The sequence below is a fragment of the Cricetulus griseus genome (assembly GCF_003668045.3).
Source record: "Cricetulus griseus strain 17A/GY chromosome 1 unlocalized genomic scaffold, alternate assembly CriGri-PICRH-1.0 chr1_0, whole genome shotgun sequence".
In the NCBI taxonomy this organism is placed as follows: Eukaryota; Metazoa; Chordata; class Mammalia; order Rodentia; family Cricetidae; genus Cricetulus; species Cricetulus griseus.
Window position 1 is genome coordinate 23,641,376 of NW_023276806.1, and position 27,047 is coordinate 23,668,422.

At 42.4% G+C, this 27,047-nt stretch overlaps 1 protein-coding gene across 5 annotated transcripts in view; it reads right to left on the minus strand.

The window, feature by feature from the left end:
• Positions 1-27,047, minus strand: part of Slc39a8 (solute carrier family 39 member 8) — a 65,555-nt gene that overhangs the window by 30,714 nt on the left and 7,794 nt on the right. For all 5 annotated transcript variants that reach the window (XM_035450870.1, XM_035450867.1, XM_027395770.1 and 2 more), the window contains exon 3: positions 5,375-5,537. In XM_035450870.1, the coding sequence (XP_035306761.1) occupies positions 5,375-5,537 (163 nt within the window). The remainder of the gene's footprint in view (positions 1-5,374; positions 5,538-27,047) is intronic.

Below are 27,047 nucleotides of genomic sequence, written 5' to 3' on the forward strand. Positions count from 1 at the left end.
CTGAAAGTTTCAAGTCTATCCTGGGCTACAGAAAGGAAAGGAAATAGGAAAGTGTGCTTGTGATTTAAGTTGCCCTATGCTGCGTTACACAAACTCACCTTATGCTATCCAGATGAAGACATGAGTGATGCTGACAACAGAGAGGGGTAGTTCATTCTTCATTCATACACCAAAGAGGTCCTCAAGAAATGTTACTTGGAAAGCGATGAGCAAACGCTATCCTAGTTTGATAGTTCGCTCTACATGCTGCCCACCATCTTAACTATAGAGGGTTGGCTTAAGAACTGAATGGAAACTGAAGTGAAGTGTGGCCAGAATAGTGCATGGTATCCACGGCAACTGGAACCAAGTCACATGTGGCACAGAGAACTGTGTGGAAATGAGAAAGCTGCCTCTGCATTGCCAATTTTTAAACACCCACAAGAAAACACTTTTAAATACATGCTTTGTATTCTCGCTGGCCCAGTCAGCACACAAGTAATACCCAGGGCACAGCAAGCATCTGCCACGTGCCAGGCACTATGCAAAGTCATCAAAGTCTTGTATGCCATCGAATCCACAAAGTCTTGCAAGGTAGATACCACTACCTTCACCACACAGTTGAGGAAGAACATACAGAGCTCCCCTAAGTCCAAGTGACACAGATAGAACTCTGAATTTAGGGGCTAGAGAGGTGACTCATAGGTTAAAAGCAATTACTGTTCCTGTAGAGGGCAAGTGCTCAATTGCCAGCACCCACACTGGGGAAATCAACCGCCCTCTTCTGGCCTCTGTGGGTACTGCACACATATGGTTCACATTCAGACAGGCAGACACAGACATAATTTTTTTAAATACTTTGAATATAAATATGAGGGAAAGACAAATGGAGCTGTGGAGATGGATCAGCAATGAAGAGCACTTGCTGCCCTTGTGAAGGATGCTGGGTTGGTTCCCAGAACCCACATGGTGGCTCTCAACTATCTGTAGTTCAGTTTCGTTTCAGGTCATCCAATGTTCTTTTCTGGCTTCCAAGGGTACCAGACATGTACACATACATACATACATGCATACATACATACATACATACATACATACATACATACATACATACATACATACATACATACATACATACTACAGGTACAGTTTTTATAAAAGTAAAATAAATAACACTGTTCCTAGACTATAACAAGCCTTCAATATATGCTGTTAATAGTTATTTTAAAAAAATACTAAGAAGACTACTTACTTTGTTTAGTTTACTGTTACAAAGTAAAAAGAACAGGCTTAGTTAAAAGCCTTGGGCTCTCCTTCTGCCTCAGGTATCTCGCCTATGGGAAACTGCTTTGAGGGACTAGCAGTCAGACAGATTCCCACTAGCCAGATAGACAGAGAAAAGAGATTCTGGATAGACTGGTATGCTTCTCACTTAAACATTTAGGATGACAGACTACACAGTTCTTCTCCCTCTCTAAGACAAAGACTTGGTGGGCTTTGCCTCCACCCAGCCAGCCACATGCTAGAGGAAACTGTTCATTACAACTTTAAACCTAGGTAGAGGTGTCCTGGATCAGGAAATAATTAGCTCCACCCCTTTTTCTGAACTGTCCAGTCCCCTGAGATAGCCCAATCCAGCCAATTCTGAGAGACAAAGGGAACCCACACTACCCATGAGCAAAAAGTATTTGGTTCTGCCAGACAAATTCAGATTACAGATCCCCTCCCCACTGGATGCATTTGTCTCTTTGTGTGTTCTGTGTGGTGTGTGTTTGGGGGTGGGGTGAGTGTATGGTGTAAATGTGGTGTGTGTGGTGTGTGCATGTCTATGCATGTGTGGGGTGTGTGTGTGTGTGTGTGTGTGTGTGTGTGTGTGTGTGTGTGGTGTGTATGTATGTGGTATATGTGGGGTGTGTGGTGTGTGTATGTGTGAGATTTGTATGGTGTGTGTGTGTGTGTGTGTGTGTGTATATGTGTGTGTGTGTGTGTGGTATATGATGTATATGTGTGTGTGGTGTGTGGAATGTGTGTGTGCGTATGTGTATGTGGTGTGTGTGTATATGAGTGGTGTAGTATGTGTATTTGTGGTGTGTGTGTGTGTGTGTGTGTGTGTGTGTGTGTGTGTGTTTGGGTATGTGTGGTGTGGTGTGTGTGTGTGTGTGTGTGTGTGTGTGTGTGTGTGTGTGTGTGTGTGTATGTGTAGTGTGGTATATGTGTATGGTATGTGTGGTGGGTGTGAGTGTGTGTGTGGTGGGTGTGGTCTATGTGGTGTGTGTGTGATATGTGTGAGCATCTGTGTGTTCGGTGTATGTGTGTTTGCATGTGTGATGTGTGTGGTCTATGTGGTGTCTGTGTGTGGTGTATATGTATATGTGTGTGGTATGTGTGGTATGTATGTGCGTGTATATGTGACATGCTTACAACAAAACATGACCAGGTGTTGAGATCTTTATTTTCTTGTTTTCTTTTTCTCCAAATCAGCAGACAAAAGGAATATTCCTGCAGTCCTAAACAAACTCACTGTGAAGCATCGATTCTCCCCTCCAAGCTCACAATTCCATCACTGGTTGTGTTATGTTGGGCAGAATGTTCTTCAAGGATGCTCTAAGTAAGACTCTATGATTCCTATATATTATTCAGATTAAATAGTACTCTGTGAACTCATCCAAAAGTGAGGCAATTTTGAACCTTTAAGTTACTACTGAGATAGATTAATTCCTCTCCTAAAGAAGTTTATTTATCATCAGTTTACTACATATATCATGTGCTTTATAAGGCAAAGGAAAGGCAACCCCAAAAAAATGACAAAACATAAGATCTCTGAAAACTGAGACCATTTTATCTTCCCACCAAAATGTCAATATAAATAAACATGTTCAGACGTTATTGTATGATGGCTCCCTTTGGATCAAAAATTAATTTGATTTTTTTAGTCCCTTGAATAACCTTGAATTCAACTCACAAGCAGTGAAAAGTTATATTCAAAATCTGATACATTTGGTTATTTTTAATTTCCTTGTGAGAAAGTAATATTACATAGGGCTGGGGAGTACTGTGTCCCTATGGACACTTTCGTAAGAAGCTGGGGACAGATTTGTAGATAAGAACATTTGCTGCACAGCCACGAAGATCTGAGTTCAGGTCCCCAGAAACCATAGTAAAAGCTTGTGTGTCTACACACTCCTATAATACCGGTGTTTCAAGAAACAAAACAGGGGAATTGCTGGGGCTTGATGGCCATCAGCCTAATTTTTGGTTCAGTGAGAGCTCCTACCTCAAGAGAGTAAGTGAAGAGCAATAGAGCAGGTCACAGGACAGCTGACCCCCAAAAGCACACACAAGGGCACTCCAACCCATACATGTGTGTAGTCTTCACATATACACCCAGACACACATGGAAACATGTGCACCCACAGAAAGATCAAATACAATCCTATCAAGCTGTACCAAGCACCGTTCTGTCACAAACACTCATTGGTTCATTTTGTTGCTACCCACACAGAATTCTACAATAAAGGAGTCATGATTTATTACACCCACCTTACAAATGAAGGGACTCAGGAAGAAAGACACTGAATAATTGCTCAAGACCACATAACTGCACTAAACTAAAACTGTTAAGGATCACATCAAATGACAATGCATTGCCAAACTAAACAGATTAGCAGAGTCAAGCACTCTACTCTCTTTGTTAGATTCTCTGTCCAAATATTTGGTGCTTTTCTGATCTTGTAACTGGGAACTGTTGACTTTTCTGCTTTATGACTTTGTGGTGTTGACCCTAGAATTCTCCCTCAGTTCCTGCTTCCTCTTCTCCTGTTCTCACCTGCAGGTTCCACCTGACATAGAGTAACCTCCACAGCGGAAGTTCAAAAACCTCTCTCCTTCTCTCTCTCCCTCTTCCTCCCTCCTCCCCCTCTCTCTTCATCCCTCATTTGCTCTCTCACTCTCACTCTGGTTTTCTGGCACAGTCCTCCTCTGTCCCCCAGACTGGCCTTGAACTCACAGTGCTCTTCCTGCCTCAGACTCTGAAGTGTTAGGATTACAGGCCTGGACCACCACACCCAGTTTCAGAAATACTTTTGAATCCAGTAGCTTTCTTTTGCTAGTGTTGCTTCCCGAAACCATGGGCTTTATGCAACACTGAAACCAATATTGTTCTGGGTACTTTATGAATCTTGTTATTTAATACTTACAGCAATTTATAGAAAGGGACTAGACTAGATCAGGTAAAAAGAAGTCAAAGCATGTTCCCAAAATGGCCAGAGAATTGTAGAGTTGAGCTTTTAAGTCTGTGCCTTTATTAGTATGTATTGCTAGTAAATGTTAGTATCTTAAAACTTCTGTTGCATTTATTTTCAATTGTAAAGTACAAAGCATCAAAATGCAATAAGATTATAGAAATATAAACATTCTCTAGAGAACATTTGTAATTCTGGCATCTTCTATCATCTACAGATGTTAAAAGGTTGGGCTGGAGAGATGGCTCAGCCATTAAAGGCTAGGCTCACAACCAAAAATAAAAAAAGGCAGTAACTTCATGCTTTAAGTTGTTCATCTAAAAGCCCATTAGTTTTCTTGTACCTTCTATCACAACTACAAATTGGCAACTTTCAAAATAACATGTTAGGCAAAAGGTGACAGAAACTTGACTAATCAATCAAGCCAAGTAATACACAACCAGGAATCGCAGCATACAGTTTAAAATCAAGAAGTGGCCACATATAGATACATAAAATTATGTTGATGACATGAACATAGAAATAAACCCCTCTAGAGCAGTGGTTCTCAACCTGTGGATCTCGACCCCCCCTCACAGTTGCGTATCAGATATCCTGCATGTCACATATTGTCGTTACCATTCATACCGGTAGCAACATTACAGTTAGGAAGTGGCAACGAAATAACGTTATGGTTGGTCACCACAACATGAGGACCCGTATTAAAGGGTCACAGCATTAAGACTGTTGGGAACTGTTGTTCTAGAGGAACAATGAGGACCATTTGTCAGGGGAATGTGAGAAGGGGGTAAGGGAGGGCAGATGTGGTCAATGTACAATATGTATTTGTATGAAAAAGTCAATGTGTGACAGAGCACAATGCTCAGTGAATATACACAATAAAACTAAATAAAAGAGTAAAAAGAAATAATTGGATTTAGGAGTCTTAAAGTATACTCTTAAAGGATAGTCTTGATCCCACAAGCAAAAAAGTGTTGCTTACACAGCTTATATGAGTTCCCATTTTTTTTTTATCTAAATACTGGCTGAGTCTTACTTTACCAGGTCTCTTACAAATTAATTAAAAGCAATAAAGGAGAAAGGGATTCGTGAGAGCCTTATCTCCGGCTGCCTCTCAGACTTTCCGAGGGAGTGAGAAGGCAGCTTCTGGGTACCTTCGGAAATGCTTGGCTTTGCACTGTGCTTCGGCTGATCCTCGCAGGGATGAAAGTTCAGCTGCTGTAAGATCGCAGGGCAGATAGCCGAGAAGTTCGAGCTGGTTATCTGGGTAGCATTCGAGAAGCCATGAAGAGAAAAGATGTCTTCTGCGGACAAACACTGAAACAGGGGAAACACAGGAACACCGTCAGTGATGTAGTCAGCACACGTGGGTGAACATTAAGCCTTAGAGTCTAAGGAGGCAGACAATATTCCATCCGAGGATAGGCACTGATTCTACGCCAGAGCCCACTATAGAAATGAATGGACCGGTGACAAAACTGCAGCCCACAGAATGGGAAAAGATATTCACCAACCCCACATCTGACAGAGGGCTGATCTCCAAAATTTACAAAGAACTCAAGAAGCTAGTCTCCAAAACACCAAATAAGCCAATTAAAAAGTGGGGTACAGAACTAAATAGAAAATTCTGAATAGAAGAGTCTAAAATGGCTGAAAGACACTTAACGTGCTCAGCATCCTTAGCCATCAGGGAAATGCAAATCAAAACAACTCTGAGATACCATCCTGTCAGAATGGCTAAAATCATAAACACCAATGACAGTTTATGCTGGAGAGGATGTGTAGAAAGGGGAACACTTCTCCACTGCTGGTGGGAGTGCCAACTGTACAGCTATTTTGGGAATCAGTATAAAGATTCCTCAGGAAAATGGGAATCAGTCTACCACAAGATCCAGCAATTCCACTCTTGGGCATATACCCAAAAGAAGCACATTTATAAAACAAGGACATCTGTTCAACAATGTTCATAGAAGCATTATTTGTAATAGCCAGAACCTGGAAGCAACCTAGATGCCCCTCAACTGAAGAATGGATAGAGAAAATGTGGTACCTTTACACAATAGAGTACTACTCATTGGGAAACAAAAATGGAATCTTGAAATTCGAAGGCAAATGGATGGCACTGGAAGAAACCATCCTGATTGAGGTAACCCAGTCACAAAAAGATAAACATGGTATGTACTCACTTATATATGGATTTTAGACATGGAGCATGGGATTGTCAGCCTACAATCCACACCGCCAGAGAGACTGGGAAACAGGGAGGACCCTACGAGAGACATTAATGATACCCCAGAGAAGGGGAAGGGGACAAGATCTCCTGAGCAGATTAGGAGCATGAGGGAAGGGGAGAGGGAGTTAGGAGAAAGAGGAGGGACAAAAGAAGGGGAGAGGAAGACATGGGGGAGCAGGAAGGTTGAGTTGGGGGAAGAATAGAGGAGAGCAGGATGAGAAATACCATATTAGAGGGAGCCATTATAGATTTGAGGAGAGATCTGGCACTAGGGAGATTTCCAGAGATCTACAAGAATGACACCAACTGGCAATCTAAACAATAGTGGAGAGGCTACCTTAAATGCCTTCCCTGATAATGAGATTGATGGCTACCTTATATGCCACCCTAGAGCCTTCATCCAGTGGCTGATGGAAGCAGAGGCAGAGACCCACAGCTAAACACTAAACTGAACTCCTGGATCCCAGTTGCATAAAGGGAGGAGTGATGAGCAAAGGGGCCAAGACCAGGCTGGTGAAAGCCACAGAAACAGATGACCTGAACAAGGGGGAGCTCATGGACCCCAGACTCATGGCTGGGAGGCCAGCATGGGACTGATCTAGACCCCCTGATCATGGAACATGGGTGTCAGTGAGGAGGCCTCAGCAATCTATGTGGTCTTGGGTAGTAGATCAGTATTTATCCCTGGCCTATGAATGGACTTTGGGAGCCCATTCCATGTAGAGGGATGCTCTTTCAGCCTGGATACATGGGGGAGGGCGTAGGCCCTGCCAGGGATGATATGACAGACTTTTGGGATCCCCCATGTAGGGCCTCACCATCCCTGGGGATCAAGGAGATTGGGGTGGGGAGTTGGTGGGGAGTGAGATAGGAGGGGAGGAAGAGGGAGCTGGGATTGACATGTGAAGCAGGCTTGTTTCTAATTTAAATAAAATTTTTTTAAAAACTGTGTATTCATCTACATAGCAATAATAGTTGCAATATGTAAAGTGTTTCATAATATATCAACATAAACTATTGTTTACTAAAATATGTATTATTCTAAATGGTGATAAGTAGCTCTTCTATATTATGGAGAGTTTTAGAGATAGTGCTGGGCCATTTAGGAATTCATTAACTTTTTAATGAGGCAAAGAATCTGTGTTAGAAAAAGAAATCTCTGCAAAAATAATTTTTAAAGGACCATTTACTTTCAAGTGAATTTTCACTGTAAACTATATCCTAAATGCTTGCATTGCTAAGAAGATAACAAAACAGATTAAACATTAATAAATTAATGCTATAAAATTAGAAAGTTTGGGAAAACCCATCCACTCAAACAGAAGCACATCTTTAATAAAATCAACTGAGAAAAGTTTTTTGTCCATTTCAGCCAGTTCTCCAACCCCATTAAAATCTTAAGCTTTGTTCTATAAACTGAACTGTATTCCTCAAAATTTGTGTCAGATCCCTAACCCACAGCATGATAATTTAAGGAGATAGTCTCATGTAAATAATTAGGTTTAGAAGAGGCCTTGCAGGGAAGGACCCTGGTTCAAGAGGATGAGTGCCCTGTGAGAAGGGACACTAGAGAGGGCACAGTTGGAAGGAAGCCATCTATCTATGAGCCACGGAAAAGGCCCCCTCACGTTCTAGCACTCTGACCTTAGGCTTTCAGTCCCTAGAACTATTAGAAAACAAATTTTTATTGGTTAAGGTGCTTCATATTGTTATGGCAGCCTGGCCTGAAGAAAGTACCATGGATGGTGTTGAGAATCTCAAGGTTGACGTAGGGGATGGAGAGATGGTTCAGCAGTTAAGAGCATACTATGCTCTTGTGGAGGGCCCAGGTTCGGTTCCCAGCACAGGGCTACTCACAGCCACCTGTAACTCTAGTCTTCAGACACTCTGATATCAGTGGGTTGCTATTTGCTCATCTTAGCCACAGTAAGCTGAGTTGGAGCACCTCATGTACACAACCAAAAAAAAAGGTAGTCATGAAGGTAAAGGGGGCTTAGATGGCATTAAACTCAAAGCCCCCAAATTATACTCAAAATCATTCCAGCAAATGGTTCTCATGCATCTCAGTTTCTGTGCCCCTACCCCTTCCTCATCGCTATCAAATTTCTCTGCTTCATTTCTAGAAGTCTTTGTGCAATGCTTGGGACTAGTGTAAGGAAAGGATGAGGGAAAGATTATAAGTTCCTCCCTTTGCATTTTATACAACTGAAATCTGTGTAATAAATTATTACTATCATAATTACTCATATTCAATGAATCCCAAGGCATGTTGCAAGACGTGAAGCAGTAGCCATCCGATACTCAGATTCTTTTCTTGGTTAAATTTCAGCCTGACCTCAGGTCTCAACAAAACCTTGACAGTCATTGTTACAGAGCTTGCATCGCCACTCTATCAAAGACCTTGTGAAGTTATTTACAGAGAATGCTCCACTCCTAATGGCTGTTTGCTTTCAAGCCAAACTCCTCTTTTTATCCCCAACCTTAGTCCCCATCACACTCACCTTCCTTTCGGGAAGATTCTGTTGTTTAATCAAAATACTCCCCGTACTTGTGTTTCCTCTTGGTAAACTTCTACCCATAGACGCCTCCCACCCTTAGCTCGTTGTGTGCTCCAAGCTATTTGGAGGGACTCCAGTTTGATGCTTTCCCCTGTAACGGGTAATTCTGAGTGGACGTCACTGGCCACTGAACATCCAGATTGCACTGGGCATGTCGGTGAGGGTGTTTTCAGGTGAGATGGGAATGGGACTCAGTGACCTCAGTAAGGAAGTCTCCCTTCCTGAGACGAGAGAGCATCAACCAAATTATGGAAAGCTGGACCAGAACAAAAGGCTGATGAAGGGAGAATTCATTCATTTTCCCACCTCACATATTCTTTTCTCGGGGCTCTAGTCTGGAATTTACACCATCAACACCCTGACCCTCAGGTCATTAGACTCAATCACAACAGTGATCCAGCTTGCCGATGGTAGATCCTAGAACCTGAAAATCCCTAGCAAGGTCCTTTCCAATCCCACTCCCTGTCTCCCCCACCACTCCCTCCACCTTCTATTCTCTTTCATTCTCCCTCCTTCCATCTCAGTCTCTCTCAGTCTCTCTCTCTCTCTCTCTCTCTCTCTCTCTCTCTCTCTCTCTAACTCTCCTTTATGCCCTCCAGCCTTTCTCTGTTTCTCTCTAATAAATATAAAAAGGTATGGCAAGTAAAGACCTAGCCATCTTTAGATCCTACTGATTCTGTTTTTCTGGAAAGCCCTGGTTAATGCACCTGACTGCAATGTGAACTACAACAGCGTAGCTGTCATGCTTGACCATTGTTAAAGAAATCACAGTGTTTGAAGTAGTAAAAAGAGATTCTGACTTACATTGTCAGACCTGTGGTTTTCTTCAACAGTGATCAAGGAAGACAGCCAAGCCATTGCAGTACATTGCATTGATTATTCCCTTCGTTATATAAATATTTGGTGAAATATAAAAGTCTGATAAGAATATTGATGAGTTAAGTGAAAGCTGGAAGATGACAATCAGGGAAGAAATAGAATAGGAATAATAAATGATAGCACCACCTTCAATCAAGAGACCTCAACAACTGTGGCAAGGGGGGGGAACCACACACACACCAAGAACTATAAAAGCATAGTAAAATTCATAAATCCCAAAGAGATGTGATAAAAAAAAAAAACTAAGAAAGCTTTGTGTGAGGGAGAAATGTTATGCAGAAGAAATCATGAAAAAATGCTTGGAGAATAGAACTCCAGAAATGCAAAGAAGGTGTTGGTCTGGGTATGACACTGGGCATGGGGTGGCGGGTTCCATTTTAGGCGTCTGAGCTCACAATACTAGCAGGACGTCAGAGGGAGATGAATGGCAAGCTTTCTCTGAGAAGCACAGAAGGCAGAGATAAGGCTGTGGCTGTCATCTGTAGAGCAGTGATAGGGGGTGGATGTAGGCGAGGTGATCAGGAGAAAGCTATACAGAAAAGAGCGAACGCCTTGGGAATACAGACAGCAATCTTAGAAAAGTGGGAAGGACACCCAAGAATGATGATGCCTGTGTATCATCTCAGTATTCAGGAAGCTGGGGCAACAGAATCATGACTTAGTTAAAGGCCAGCCTGGGCTAAAGGGTGAGACTGTCTCAAAAAAAAAAAAAATACAACAGATAGGAATACATACAGCTGAGCTCAAGCAGTTGCCTAGTCTCTGAAGACTCAGGGTTAATCCCTGGCACTACTGCCACCACCCTCAAATCTAGAAAGAGAGACAGAGAATGAAAGAAACAATGTGCTGGGTGGGGGTGGCAAATGCCCTTAATCCCAGCACTCGGGAGGCAGAGGCAAGCAGATCTCAATGAGTTTGAAGCCAGCCTGGTCTACAAAATGAGTTCCAGGACAGCCAGGACTGTAACACACAGAAACTCTGTCTTGAAAAACCAAAAGAGGGGCTGGAGAGATGGCTCAGAGGTTAAGAACAGTGGCTGCTCTTCCAGAGGTCCTGAGTTCAATTCCCAGCAACCACATGGTGGCCCACAACCATCTGTTATGAGATCTGGTGCCCCCTTCTGGTGTGCAGACATACATGGAAGCAGAATGTTGTATACATAATAAATAAATTAAATTTAAAAAAAAAAAGAAGCAATGCAAAAGAGTACAAAACGTAAGAAATAATAAACGCCAGTGAATGTAGGGGATGCTTTTGCCATCCTGGGTTGCATTCTCCCTGAGCCAGCACAGACCACCTCACCATCATGGCATGCCCTTCCAGGTGACACGTGACCTAGATGTCTACATCCAGATATACTGAAGAAGTTATTCTCTGCTGGGAGCACCATGAGTCTGACAACTCCTTCAGCCACTTCGGCCACCATGTGAAAGAAGGAGATGAGAGAAGGAGTTTCAAACCATCTCGATTGAGGGTGTGGCAATGTCTGAAGTTCATATCCCCTTGACTCTTGTAAGAATGGATGAATTCTCTTTTAAGTTAAAGAGAAGTTGCATTTTTTCTTTATTCTTCAAATAAGAGTTCGGATTGATACATAAAAGTCCATTTGGTTGGTTGGTTGGTTGGTTGGTTTGGAGACAGATTCTCACAATTGCTCAGGCTGGCCTTAGAACTCCCTATGAAGCCCTCAGCAGCCTAGATGCTGGGATTACAGGCATAAATCACAGTGCCAGCCACTTCCTGTGGTGACAAAAAGATGAGCTCTCTTATTCTTCAGAGCTCGTCTAATGCTTCCTTTAGCCATCACACCTGTACTTGACGATCTTGTCAAGTAGCACCCACTGAATAATAAAATCACCTGCTCTTCACACCATGCCAGGAGCAGAATATCCCATCAAGTCTCCCCAGAGACTGATTACATCATAGATTGAAGCCGAGAAAAACTGAGTGGCTCACATACCCAACAAGGACTTTGCCACGTAGGTTGTATTCTGTCTGTGTGGGTGACTGTCACAGAGGCTCTGCTCTCTGTGTACTGGGGACTCTGTCACACAGGCTGTGTTCTCTCTGTACAGATATACAGAAGTGAGAGTGATGTATTGCATGCCAACTTACTGCTTATCAAAATGAGGAAAAAGTACCAAGGCCAGTTCGTTTTCCTGGATTATAAAATAACTCGGCTACACAAACAGTAAATTCCATTACAAATCCAGAACCAGAGCCAGAGAGGGGCAAGGACTTTGAGTCCAAGGTGGAAAAAACTCTTAACTTCTTTCTTTTTAATGATTTCTGAACCTTTCCCTGTTCTACTGCTTACTGCTACAGCCATTGTAGCTTCCTTCTAGAATCTGCCATGTGTGCAGCAGTGACTCAAACCTCAGAAGCTATTCTTCCCACAAGCCTCATGACAAACAGCCTCCTGTTCTAGGCAGGGATGCCACAGTGAGCCAGCTGCATAAAACCGGACTGCCTCTTTCACTGCCTCTTGTTCCTCTGAGGACTTTCCACTCCCTCCTTGTTCTCATTCAATGTGTTCACTAACCAAACAGGTTCTTTACACTTTGTCCAGATGGTACAGATTACGGAAACAAGTTATGGCTCCCATCCTCAACAGATTTGCCATTAAACACAGGAAACAGATGTAAAATGGGTAAGCATAATAAAGGTACTGTGAGATAAAGGTTTTCATTCAAAGAAAAATCAATTGCAATTGGCTGACAAATGGATTTTCTAAACAATAGTAATCATAGGCATTCTAAGAAACAAAAGTATAACCTCATTAACTACTAATAACAGAAAAAAACATGGATGAAGAAAGCATATTTTGGAAAGGTAAGTTGTCCCAGATTAGTTTATAGGAAGGGAAGCTAAAATACAAGTCCATGTATTCTCATGTCTTCTCATTACTAATACATTTAAAACTGACTGTTATGTCTCCATTAAACAGCTCAAATAATGAAAAGACAATCACTTAGATTTGACAATGGAGTGTATTGGGGGGGGCACCTCTTGGTTGTTTGAGTTGTAAAGTTAAATTACTCTTTAAACTACTTAGGATCCTAGTGGGGGGAGGGGGAAGGAAGAAGAGAGAAAGGGAGGGAGGAAAAGAGGGAGGGAGAAAAAGAGAGAGGGAGATCACTCGAACACAATTCTACCATGTCTTGTGTACCCCATCATTCAAATGGGAAAAGTGGTGCTCAAAAGGTCGCATTCAAGCAACAGAAACTAACAACCTCTCCCAGCGCCACAAACACAGGCTCACACTCCTGCCCAGCTGGGAAAGCCATATGTATCCCATCTGGATGCATTGATTCTCTCCAGCTGTTTAAACCAAGAACATTTGTTTTCAGCCCAACAGCAGAACCAGCACATCAGTGCACCTGAGCCGACACTGACAATGACAGGCCACGTGTTACACCAGAGGAGGAGAATGCTAAGACCTAAAATGACTTTCCAATGGGAAAGAAGCCTCAAAGATCCCTTGAGCTCATGTTACCTCAATATTTACTAATACTAATAGGATGAAGACAGTGCCTGAAACACAACAGTTTCTGGTAAACAGGTGACAAATAAAATGAAGGAGGAAGTGAATGAATGACCTCTTACTTGGTTTTGTAAAAAATGTAACCAAAGCAAAATGACTACAGAAAGTAAAACCTATGTGAGTGTGATTCTTTCACATGGGACAACTGGCTTATATCCCAGCCATTTAAACACATAAACTAAAAGGGCTGGTTTAATGTAACTATTGGGAGGTTTTCGTAACCCAGAAAACAAGGGAACATTTCACTAATTTATCTCTTTAAGGGTCACTGGCAGGTGTCATGGTGCAGGTGGTTTACAGGCATGACACTCACAACTGGAACATTCAAAGCAGGGGTGGCTGAGGAGATAAATCACCACCAGGTTTGTTTCCTGTAATAATGGAACTGCCTGACTCAGTTACCAGGATGTTGGCGGTGTCCCTCCCCTTTACGATAGCTGCTCCCTCTCTAGCAACCTTCTCAGAGTTTGCCATCTTAAGTGTCTCTTCAAAGTTGATGCCATCTTTCTTGGATTGGGTTTGAGACACATTCCTATCACCATAAAAGAGAAGGTTTGAGCAAAGAACACTCAGAATGCAGAAGAATAAGCTCTTGGTGTAGGAGGACACCAATCTAGTGATGCCAGCTGTTTCTCTGACATTCATGTTTTCATTTTCATCTCATGTTTTCTTATGCCTCTTATCTAGGCCTGAATGGTGCACATGTATTCTGAACAACACACACACCACTCATATTCATACATACATACATACACTCAAACATGTACTCACATACACACACATGATACAAATCACACACAGACACACTGACACTTATAAATATGCATACATACATACATATGCTCGTGCACACACACACACACACACACACACACACACACTCTCTCTCTCTCTCTCTCTCTCTCTCTTACAATTCTTCCTAAAGAGCAGATGAAAAGTTCTCCCCCTAAATATATTATTTAAAAGATAAAAATGCCTTGCTTAATTATGAACTGTTAGGAAAAAAAGAATCCTTATGAAACATTGTATAGAAATAGAATCGCTACTGCAAATCCTGTAAACTATAATTTGGAGATAAGGGCCCCCAAATGTGATGGTGTTTCTATATATGTGCTAAAGTTATGTGTGATTTGTTTTTCCTTTCTGCCTGTTTAGCTATCACAATTTTAAACAATGTACTTGTGTTTCTATTTGTTTAGAAAAATAAAAGTAAATCATTATTTCCCCTTTCACTTTAATCTCTTTTTCTAGGTTCTTAAACACATGGAGGATGAGGTGGAATATTCGATTTTACAAAACTAAAACTAAAATGGGAAATAGAGTTTCAAAAGCTAAACCTGTTTTATCAAAGAGTTTTGCAAAGTTTCCAGACTTTACCATAGCAACTGGCACAGCTCCCACTTTGTATCCATGGTATCCATGGGTATCAGTGGATACCCCACTCTGTATCCATTGCTCAAGACCTATACCAAGAAGAACCTGGTACAGTGTCCAAACAGAGATGCTTGCTCTGGGTTCCTGCTCTCAACCCTGACCTGTCCAGACAGCAGAACCCCACACACACACTTTGTGTCACTGTGAGATACCCCCGGGGCTTGTTCTGTTTGTCTAAGTCCAAAGGGCCATTTTTACCTTGTTGCACACTAAAGGCCTTAGTCTATCTAATCTCTCCGTAAACAAATGTGTTCTCTAAACATCTTCAGGTCACCTTGAAAGGCCCTCACCTCTGCATACAAGGACTGTATTTGTCTATCACAGGCACACTGGTTCTCAAAGCACAGTCCTTGGTACCCAGGGTTGCTAAGTCCCTGCCAGAAAATACGCATGGTCAAAACGTTATTGACTATTTCCCCTTTTCACTCTCATTCTCTTGACAATGAACAGGGAGGCATGGCTCATGTCACAACAGACTGAAGGCAGCAGCAGACGTGAAAATCCAGGAACCTTCTTGTAAAGCAGTACTGAAAAACATAAAGCAGTAGAGGAGTTTCTTTTCACTTAAAAATACTCACATGTGGACTAGAGAGGCTGCTTCTTGGTAAAGGGCTTGAGCCACTAAAGGCATGTACCACTCTTTCAGAGAACTTGAGTTTGGTTCTCAGCATCCACTTCAGATGGTACCATTACTCCAGGTCGAGAGAGACTCAAAGTGTAAGGATTCAGGCATGATGCTGGCCTGCCCCTGTTACCTGGCAGAATGCACTCAGGCAGTACTCTGGTCAGCCCAGGGTTCCATGAGTTCTAGTAGGCAGCAGGAGTGAAGGACCCCTTTAAAAGATAGACCCCGACCACTTACGCTCTCTTCTTGGTCTCTCTTACAGTTCTGCTCTTAACCCTCTTCATCTCTTCTGTCTCACCCCCTTTCTCTAGCCCTCCCCCACCTGGAATAAACCCTATGATTAATGTACTCTATGGTTTGTGTTCCATCGCACAGTCCCAACTAGTACATCCTTTATCTTAAACAAAAGAACAACACAAAGTTTCTGACCCTCACAGCACCAACACACTGATGAACAGACAATTAAAATATTGAATCTTTCAAAAATTAAAGTATGGTTTATTGTTGTTATTGTTGATAAATTGAGTCCATATTTTCTAATTATTCTCTCTTTTTCTTGATACTGGGTCTTATGTAGCTGAGAATGAACTTAAAGCAATCCTCTTACTTCCACTTGCAGAGTGCTGAGATCACAGGCATGAGCCACCTTGTCCAGTTTTATTCAGTACTAGGGATCAAGCCCAGGGCTTTGTGTGTACTAGGCAAGCATTCTACCAACTGAGCTTCCACAGCCTTCTACATCTTTTAAATGCTAAACACTATATTCTTATTAAGAGACACATCACATAAGCTAAAACATTTTGATGCCCTATATGAATGTGGGGCTGTTTTGGAACTAAAATGTTTAAGAACCTAGTGTGTTAAAATAAGACACAGGATCCTTGGCATGGGAGATGTTTTAGTTTGGTTTACATTGTTATGATGAAACACCATGACAAAAAGCCAAGTTGGGGAAGAAAGAGTTTATTTGGCTTATGCTTCTGCATCCATAGTCCATCATTGAAAGAAGTTAGAGGAGAGAGGGGGAGAGGGGGAGGGCTAGCGAACCTAGGGGACCAGGAGGACTGAGACAGGGAGGAATAGAGGAGGGCAAGAAAGGAGATGCCTTGATAGAGGGAGACAGTACAGCTTTGGAGAGAGGTAGGGCACAGGGGAAATGTTAGGGGATCTACAGGGATGACCCCAACTAAGAATTTAGGCAGTGGTGGAGAGGCTGCCTTTGATGCCCTTCCCCTATAATGAAATTGATGACTACCTTGGTTGCCATTTCTAGAGCCTTCATCCAGTAGCTTATTGAAGCAGAAACAGGCACCCACAGCTAAACATTGAGCCATACTCCTGGAATCCAGTTGTAGAGAGGGAGGAGGGATGAGCAAAGGTGCTGGAGAAACAGGCAGACCTAGTGAGAGCATAGAGCATAAAGACCCTAGTCATAAAGCTGGGGAACCAGCATTGGACCGAACCAAGCCCTCTAATGTGGGTACCAGCTAGGAGGCCAGGATAGTCTATGGGACCTCTAACAGTGGAGCCAGTGTTTATCCCTAGAGCACAAATGGACTTTGGGAGCCCATTCCCTATGGAGGGATACTATTGCAGGTCAGATACAAGAAAGTGGACCTTGTCCCTCCCCCAAATGATGTTTAGTACTTTGATGGTCCCCTGTGGAGGGCCTCACTATTCTTGGGGAGTGGGTGGGGGGTAGATTGTGGGGGTTGGTGGGGAGCATGGGAAGCTGAGAGAATGGGGGGTTGATATATAAATAAAATTGCTTCTAAAATAAAAAAGTTTAAAAAAAAAATCAATCAGGTCAGGAACCCGGAGACAGGAGCTGATGCAGAGGCCATGGAGGGAGCTGCTTTTTGGTTTGCTCCCCATGGCTTGCCCAGTCTACTTTCTTATAGAACCCAGGACCACCAACCCAGGGAAGGCACCATCACAGTGGGCTGGTCCCTCCCTCTCAATCACTAATAAGAAAATGCTCTACAGGCTTCCCTACAGCCCAATATTATGCAGGGACTCTCTCCAATTTTCTCAGCTGGGACTCTCTCCTCTCAGATGACTCCAGCCTGTGTCAAGTTGACATAAATTAGCCAACACAACTGAACCCTTGTCAACTTGACATACAACATTTTTAAACTACAACCTTTCCTTTTGGGGGGTTTCATCCCCAAGATCTCAGATTAATAAATATCACAAATATAAAACATATTTCAAATGTAAAAGTCTCACAAGTCTTTATCAAGTCAAACACTTATAAGTTCAGTCTCTGGAGATAAAGATATATAATATAGTATATATATATATATATTATATATGTATGTATATATAATGTTTTTTTTTTTAAAGTCTATAAATCTCTTTTAAAATTCAAGGTCTCTAAAATCTGTGGTCTCCTATAAAATCTAGTGATTAAATTATTTCTTTTTTTGCTTTTTAAAATAAAGGGGAATAAATAGAAATAATAAAACTTTAAAATAGAGGGAAGAACTAGAGCACAATCACAAATCTAAACAAAGCAAAACAGCATTCCAACAGTGTAAATAATTCAATGCCCACTATCTGGGATTCGCTCATGATCTTTCTGGCTCCTCCAAGGGGCTTGAATCACTTCTCCAGCTCTGCTCTCTGTAGCACACGCAGCTTGCCTTCGAAGCTTAGGCCAGCTCCACCTCACTGCTACTGCTGTTTTTGACGATCATCCCATGGGACTGGCATCTCCAATGCTGGGTCTGCTGAAACTGGGCTGCACATTCACCAACAGCCTCAGCTGGGCTCTCTTCATGGTGCAAAGCCTCAACTTCCCTCCAATACCCCTTCAACTCTGGCCCTTCAACTGCTACTGAAGCTGCCTCTTCACCAACAGCCTCTCCTGACCTCAGACAGGGCCAAGCTCCATGACCCCTTCATGCCTTCAATACCAGTACAACCTAGGAGATTCTTACACGTGACTGTGTTTGGCTGCCAGCACAAGGTGCAACCTTCACCACCTCTGAACACAGCTTGCATGTGCTGACTCCAAGGGAACACTTCCCAGAAGACTGCATCTCAGGCAGCCCCACCCAGCTAACTGGAATCCGTTTCCCAGCAAAAGAAAGATTTTACTTCAGTGTTCTGGTCTCTTGTTAATCACAGCTGTCTCTTCAGCTCCCCGCTGACCAGATACCACAAATTCGCACTAATGACCCAATCGAGTATTTGGTTCTGTCTGAAACTTCACAAGCCAGGTCTCCATTATATACACTGACTTCAGCATTCTTCTCTTCCAAGCTCCTATGGAACATTCCAGTGTAACACCAATGGCTTTTCTAGCCCAAAGTTCCAAAGTCCTTCCACAATCCTCCCACAGACAACAAATGGTCAAGTCTGTTACAGCAATACCCTGTTATCCGGGTACTAATTCATCTTCGTTTAGGTTACTGCTGCTAAAACAAAAACTAAGTTGGGAAAGAAAGGGTTATTTGGCTTATGCTTTTGAATCCATAGTCCATCACTGAAGGAAGTTAAGACAGGAACTCAAACAGAGCAGGAACCTGGGGCAGGAGCTGAAGCAGAGGTCGTGAAAGGGGGGGGGTGCTTACCGGCTTTCACCAGATGGCTTTCTCAGCCCACTTTCTTATAGAACCAGGGACCACCATCCCAGGGCTGGGACCTCCCACAATGGGCTGGTGAGGACCACTAGTTAAGAAAATGCTCTACAGGTTTGCCTATGGCTTGATCCTATGAAGGCATTTTCTCAATTAGGGCTTCCTCCTCTTAAGTGAGTCTAGTTTGTGTCAAATTTATATAAAATTACCCAGCGTAGGGGAGGTCACACAAAGCTTTATATACCACTGCCTCAGTCACTGTTTCGTTGTATAAAGCAACATCATGGTCAAGGCAACTAAAGCATTTTACTGGGGCTTGATTACAATTTCACAGATTGAGTTCATTTCATCAGGGAAGGGAGCAGCTAGCAGGCATGGTAGGTGTGGTGCTAGAGAAGCCTTGGAGAGCTACATCCTGATCTACAGGCAAAGAGAGACAGACTGATCATGGCATGGGCTTTGGAAATCTCATTCTCCACCCCTAGTGACACTCTTCCTCCAACAAGACCACATCTACTCCAACAAGGCTATGCTTTTTAATCCTTCCAGCCCTTTCAAATAGTACCACTTCCTGGTAAATAATGACTCAAATATATGTGCCTTTGAGGGCCATTCTTACTCAAGCCACAACTGCATAGCAGAGGACTTGGGGTTCCTAATGGAATTTTGTGTAGCCCTCATCCTATTTGCCCTACAACACCACAAGACTGTTTTCATTACAAGCATCACTAGCTCTGCCTCCTCTAACTCATTCTTCCCCAACACACACATACAGTAGCAAAAACAACCTCTCAAAACTGTGCATTTCCTCAAGTGTCTGAACACTTAAAAACCTCAATTACCCATCTCTGAGAGTCCTTTTCCTTTTCTGAGGGATACCTCTTCCAGCGTCCACAAACTCTATACTCTGAGCTCTAGTAAACCTCGAGTTTTACCATCAGTGTGACTTTATACCCCCATGACCCATAATTCTGAAATTCTTATCTCAAGCTATCCAAGTGCTTTCAGTTCTGCAAAGCCCCCTTTGAGACCCACCTCCAGCGTTTGACATTGTCATGCTAATCCCTCCCCCCCAGAACCCCACACTCACGTTATTTATTTGTTTCGCACCTATTATAACTTCCCTATAACATTATCTACTCACAAAATCCATGTTTTTACTCAGACCTCAGACATGTAGAGAGAATATACTTCTTGCATAGTATATTTCTTCAGCCCCTGCCAAGGCTTTGGATATGAAGGAGGTGCATGAAGTGAGATTTAAAGCCAGGACACACATCTGAATAGAATTCTGAGAAATATGGGTCAAGGGTCCCTTACCAAGACCTCCAAAGAGAACTTTTTTTTAAAGGCACGCATTTTACATTCATTCTACATAAATTTCTCAGGTCAGCTTGGTGGTTCTCAAATAAACCAACACTGAGACCAGTGTTTCCAAGTCTTTCTAAAAAAAAAAAAAAAAAAAAAAAAAAACATAGCTATGAAATATGGAGAAAAACATCTGCATTTAAATAAGAGAAAAAATCTTGGGAACTTCAGAAATTGAATATAATAGTGTCTCGTTATTTCTTTTTCTACAAGGACAACATATTATTGAAATTTTAACATACACTCCTTTCATGTTACTTTTAAAATTCATTTACATGCAAAACAAAGAATTACTGATTTATTTTCAATTAAGTAAGTCATTTAGCATGATTGGACTCATTTAGAAGGTTGTTCTGGAACCGATTTCTTAAGGTTAATGTCAAGTTGATGGAAGCGGTGTATACCTATAATCCTTCACCAGGATGTTGAGGCAGCCAGCCTGCATTACATGGTTGCATAACTAGACCATGCCTCAAGAAAAAGAAAAAAGGTATTTGTCTCATCATTTAATAAATATTTCCTGAACAGCAGCCATGTGATAGACACTATGACTGGACTATTGGCAGGATATAGAAGGTAAATCAGTGTCTTTGTCTCTCATGTCACAGATTTTACAGGCTTTTGGGATTTCAGATAAAACATCATTAGAGCATGGTCTGCCATGTGCTGGGTAGGGTACCCTCTCCTAAAAGTAGTGATGGTGCCAAAGGCTTCCTAAAGGAAGCAATATTCGAATTGACATTGGAAGAGAAAGTAGAGATATGTTTAAAGAAACAAGATTGTGATGGCCACACTTACCAAGCAAAGCATTTTCAAATGGTTTGAACTGTACTGGAAAGCCATTTAGAGCAAGCATATTCAGCTTTGTTCAGTATTAGATGCAGAAAACTGATGAGATCGATCCGCAGTCCGTAAGGCTAAGGTTTCTTTATTCAGATACACACCAGCCAAGCACAAGCCAAAGCTTGCCCAGAACTCGCAAGCTAGCGTGGCCAGAGAGAAGGGCTATTCACGTGTGCCTGGTCCCTTAAGAATTGTTCCTGCGTTACCTTTAGACCTCCCTTGACCACGCCCTCATGGGCGTGTCCCAGCACACCTGTCCGGGCTACTAGGAGATGCGGCTACAGTGTCTCCCTACAGAAGATGGAAAGGGAAATGAGGAAGTGATGGGTGCAAGGCCTTGCATCAATCACAGAGGGAGCTTACATCATGCCCCTCACAAGTCAGCATGCCTGGCTACATCATCATCATCTGACTTCATCGCCACTGCAATCCCATCAAGTAGCTACGGCTTTTTTACACAAAGAGGACACTGGAGTTCTGATCAAATAAAAAGACATTTTGGTTATTGTGATAGGACTTGTGTAATTACACCTGAGAAAGAGAGAAAGAATGACAGAAGGAGAGGAGAGGCAGGAGAGGAAGGATGAAAGTTCAGACAAAGATCCAGGTTCTTGCCTCAGTGCAGTGCCTGTGATGCCTAACACTGATAGGGGAAAAAAAAAAAAAAGAACAGGCTTCTCAAGTTTCTGATGACTAATTCAATTTGGGGCAAGTGTATGTGTTGGGTTTGGGAATGGGGCAGAGTTTCCTTTTATGTCCAAGACTGAATCCCAAGAGAAAAATCTACACCAAGGCAACACAGGCAGAAAATATGTTCAAACACAGAGAGATAAACGTGGAGATCGAAGTGACTGAGAGGTTGTGTGGGACTCAAAAGAAGATGGGCCTGAAGAATTCCAAGGACCACAATATTGAAAGATGGAGGAAAAGGCCATAAAACATTGAAAAGGACCTAACAATATTGTAAGCAAGACATGAGTGCATACAAGGAAAGGGTGGGTTCAAGAAGGTTACAATGGCATCATAAAAACCCACAGAAAGGTAAGCCAGAAGCCACATCCATTGTGTTTAACACATCAAGGTCCAGGTGACCTTGTGGAGAATAATTTCAAGGAAGTGGTGGGAGACATCCGACCATAGTGTGCTGAGGAGTATCTGGGAAGTGAGGAAATGGAGGAGGCACTCATGCAATTCATGATCCAGATACACACACAAGGAGGCACCAAGACCAGGGAATACTCAGGGGACTCTTAGCAGAGATGCCTATCCAACACAGCAACTGCTTCAGATCAACAAGGGAAAAGATCTGAGCTTCCAAGTTGGAAGCCCCATCTCCCCAGAGGACTGTGAGAACTAACGGGATGGTACAGAAGAAAGCACCAAGTACAATGCCTGGCACATAAGATGCACTCCACGAATATTAGCCATTGTTCCAATTAGAATAATAGGGATTCAATGCTTCCTGCTACAGTGAAGACACTGGCCACATGTGATGCAATGTCATTCACCCCCAGATCAAGCACACTGCTTCTCATAGTAACAGATGCAGGTAATATGGCACATGCTGCCGGAATCCTGAGAGCACAGGTCTGGAAGAAAACCATGGTCCATCACGCTTCTGTACACACACCCAGTGACCTGCTGCCAATGGCACAATGTATCCTTTAACAGAAGGGTCTATGTGCCATAGATGGCATGATTCATGTATGTGGCCCACGATCTGTTTCCCATCTCAAAATCAAACTACTGATTTTGCTGTTCTCACCAGTCTGAAGCCTGAGCTAATGAATGCTCTCCTTCCCCATCCTGGAAGAGCCACACGTTTCTTCTCGGTGAGACTAAAATGGCTATTCTCTTATTTTTCTTCCAACTAATAAGGTTCAACTAAAAGAAAAGGGCCCTGGCCGGGTGGTGGTGGTACATACCTTTAATCCCAGAACTCAGGAGGTAGAGACAGGAGGATCTCTCTGAGTTTAAAGTCATCCTGGTCTACAGAGCCAGTTCCAGGACAGTCTCCAAAGCTACAGAGAAACCCTGCTTCAAAAAACATACACACAAAAGAAAAGGAAGAGGGCCCCAGATTCTTTGGCTTACAAAATCCATATCAAGATTTACATAGGTTTAGAAGTAGCTCTAATCTTTAAAAAAAAATCTAAACAATTTCTAGAAGCATAATATGGACCCCAAGCCATTCACATTTCAGCAATGATGTAAAGTTTATAAAGAAATAATAAAGCAAAGACAATTCCTAAATACAGACTAAGAAGTCCTCGGGACAGGGGGTGGAGAATAATTCCACTATCTATTCAAGTACTCTTTCTTTGATTCAGTTCTACACTTAAGGTTGACATCTTCAGGAACTTACCAGTGTTTGATGAAGGGGAGTAGAAGCAGAGTGTTAGAGCTTTTCTCAAAATGGAAATCACAGGACAAAAGTCATCAAGCTGGCATACTTCTCTGTGAACTCTTTCTTCTTCATTGCTTTTAAAGATTTTTTATTTCATCTTACATTCCACAGCCCTCCCTCTCACCCCTCCTCTCACTCCCCTCACCTCCCCCCTAACCCACCCCCAGTCCACTCCTCCTCACAGGTAAGGGCTCCCATGAGGAGTCAACATAGTCTGGCTCATTAGGTTGGAGCAGGGCCAGGCCCCTCTCCCATGCATTAAGACTGAGCATGGCATCCCACCATGGGGAGTGGGCAAAAATAAGTTAATTCATGTATTGGGATAATAGCATGGTCCTACTGCCACTAAGCATGGCATCCCACCCTAAGGAATGGGCTCCAATAAGCTAGCTCATACCAGGTTTGCAGCATGGTCCTACTGACAGGGCCCCTCCTTGCTGTCTTTTCACAGTCATGCCTTCCTCTAAAACTGACTGACCCTAAGGTGTTCAGGTCCCCAACGAATAACAATCATGTTATAGGTAACAAAAGTATATCAACTAATGGTATTAGGAAGACAATAGCTATGCATTCAGCCAGAGATTTGAGGAGGGTGCCAAGCATTTTCTAAGCATTGTCTCTTTTACTGTTCTTTGTATGAAGTGGCACAAGGGATGGATTTTGATTTTATTATTGGTTCACGTCACACACTGAATACATGAGTGACTGAAACGTAGCAGATGTACTAAACTTGTGACAACTGTTGCCATCCTCAATTCAAACCACCCTATGGGTAAAGGCTCATCCATTTAGATTCACAAAGGTGAAAAATAGGATTAAAGAAGTAAGTTATTTGCCTAGTGACAGAATCTAAATTTCAGTCTGACTCCAGCTGCCACACTGTTAACCATTATGCTACACTGTCTAAAATGGTTAGAGGTCTGAGGGACTCACTAGAGTGATGGCAAGCATGGATTACACTGAACTGGGCTCACAGAACTAAAATTACCTCAGGGGCTTTATCTGAGCTCATTTATGTTAGGGGCTTTGTTTTTCTTTTTCCTCTAACTATTCAGTTAGGCATGTATATATTAAAAAAAAAAAAAAACAAGCAAACTTCTGAAGCAAAGATGTTAAATATTTGGGTTAAAAAGACGTAATGCTATTTTTCAAGTTAGTGCCATTGATTCGCCGACTTTTGCTTTTGTTCCTCTTAAATTTCCGTCCAAGAAAAACAACAGAGGATCTTTGGAAAGAGACAGAAACCAGATTAACAAGGCTCTATTCTGAAGATCTCTATGTTCTCCAATCCCATCATCAGAAAGGTAACTCGATGAAAGTTTCATTTCTTTATGAATCTCGAGATTCAGAGAACACATTTGGCTACAGAAAGAGACAACTGGGAAATAGTCCGAGAATAAATTGATTGGTGTCGATTACAAACAGTCTACCATTAGGTGAGTTGAAAATGGGAAAGTCTCTGAAAATGACATAGCTTCTAAGATTGTCTAGGGTTTCCAGGCTTTTTTAAAAATAAGTAAATTACCCCAAAATGAACTTTTCACACTTGGTAGCATGTACATCCCTTCAGGACACTGCCCTGCATGCAATTACCTCACAAATCCCAGCAACCAGGCACAGAGTTACCTTCCCTGGGGTCAGTTTTCTTCGCTGTATGGAGCATGTAGTCATCTTCCTCGACTTAAAGCCTTATTTCCCATTCCATTTATGTTCTGATTAGTATGTTCTCAACAGGTAACTCCTGTTACCACCAAAAGTAATTAATGATGTGGGATTCCAAAGTACATTAAATTTAAAGAAAGCACACTACAACTGTGGTTGAGAAGCAATTGGTTTCATGATTGGAAAACTAAACCCCTGCCTGTCACTGTCCCATGTGATGGGAAGAACAAGGAAACAAGAATACAGCATGAAGCTTGGAAAGTCTAGGTGCTACAGACCTCTCACCCAGCTACTCTGCTTGCAATAGCCTGAGAGAGGGCACAGCTGGCCAAGGAGGTTTTTGTCCTGAGAACTAAGAACTCAGATTGTTCTCATGCCAATGCCTTGTTATAGTAGAGCAAAGGATTCTGAGGGCATTCTCTGTTCCCCTGCTTTTTCTCCTGAATGCAACTCGTTCCCCAAAGCCTGTGCACAACCACTTCCCCAGCTGGATGCAGTCAAGGACTGTATAAAGGAAGATTTCTACTTGGATTTGCCAAGAGGGTTTTTGGGTGCAACCATCCTAAGGTGCACTGGACGCACTGGACTGAAAGCTGTCCCGATAACACAGATATTTCTCTGGTATTCAAGTCTAGATATAGAAGAAAGAACAACTGCTGCTCAAGGTGTCATCTCTGAGGGTGAAAAAAATCAATATATGCATTAGAATTAATGAAAATTTCATTCCGTGAAAGGGAAATCCAGCCTGTTAATAAAAGAATGGGTACAAGCAGATGTTCCATGGGTATGTATTTTTAAAAACCAAAGCAGTTAAGCAGAATTGACTGAGTTGTGACTCTCCAAAGGCACTCCCAACTAAAAGGATACCTCCTCCTTCTAAATGAGGAGTCTATGTCATCTAGGAGACTGAGAGCCCTATATGTGCAACCTTGTGATAGGACTTGCATGCTTGTTCTACTGATAGTTTAAGCACTGTGGCTTTTCTAGGCACACCATTTGTTTGCTTGGTGTGTATGAGCACAAGTTGTGGCTGTCTACTCTCAGCCCAACATTCCAGTTTTTAATTAGCACACATGAAGAAGGGAGAAGACATCCACCTTTTTGATAGCCTCGATGTAGGTCTGGGATAAGCTGCAGTTTTTCTCTTCGTAACACTCAGTGCATGCATACACAAGCCATGACACTCCTGTGGAAGTCAGGGCACAATTTGCAGGTGTCACTTCTCTCCTTCCATGCTGTGGCTCCAGAGGATCTGAATCAGGTCATTAGCCTTAGCAGCAAGTGTCATTACCTACTGAGGATCTCCAGCCAGAGACTCCAGCCCGGGAACTGCAGCTCTGTCTCACACCGTGACTTTTCACACCGTCCCATCTTATTTTCTAATTGCATAAAAAGGCCTCTGGGGCACTGAAGAGACAGATGTGAAGGACATAAGAACCCAAGTTCACTTCCAGAATTCAGGTAAAGAAAGAAAGAAAGAAAGAAGGAAGGAAGGAAGGAAGAAAGGAAGAAAGAAAGAAAGAAAGAAAGAAAGAAAGAAAGAAAGAAAGAAAGAAAAGCCAGGCATGGTGGTACACTGAGGGACAAAGACAGACAAATCCATTGTGCTTTCTAACTAGCCAGCCTAGTCTCCTTGGCAGATTCAAAGCCAGTGAGAAGAGAACCTGTCTCAAAAATAAGACAGAGTGGC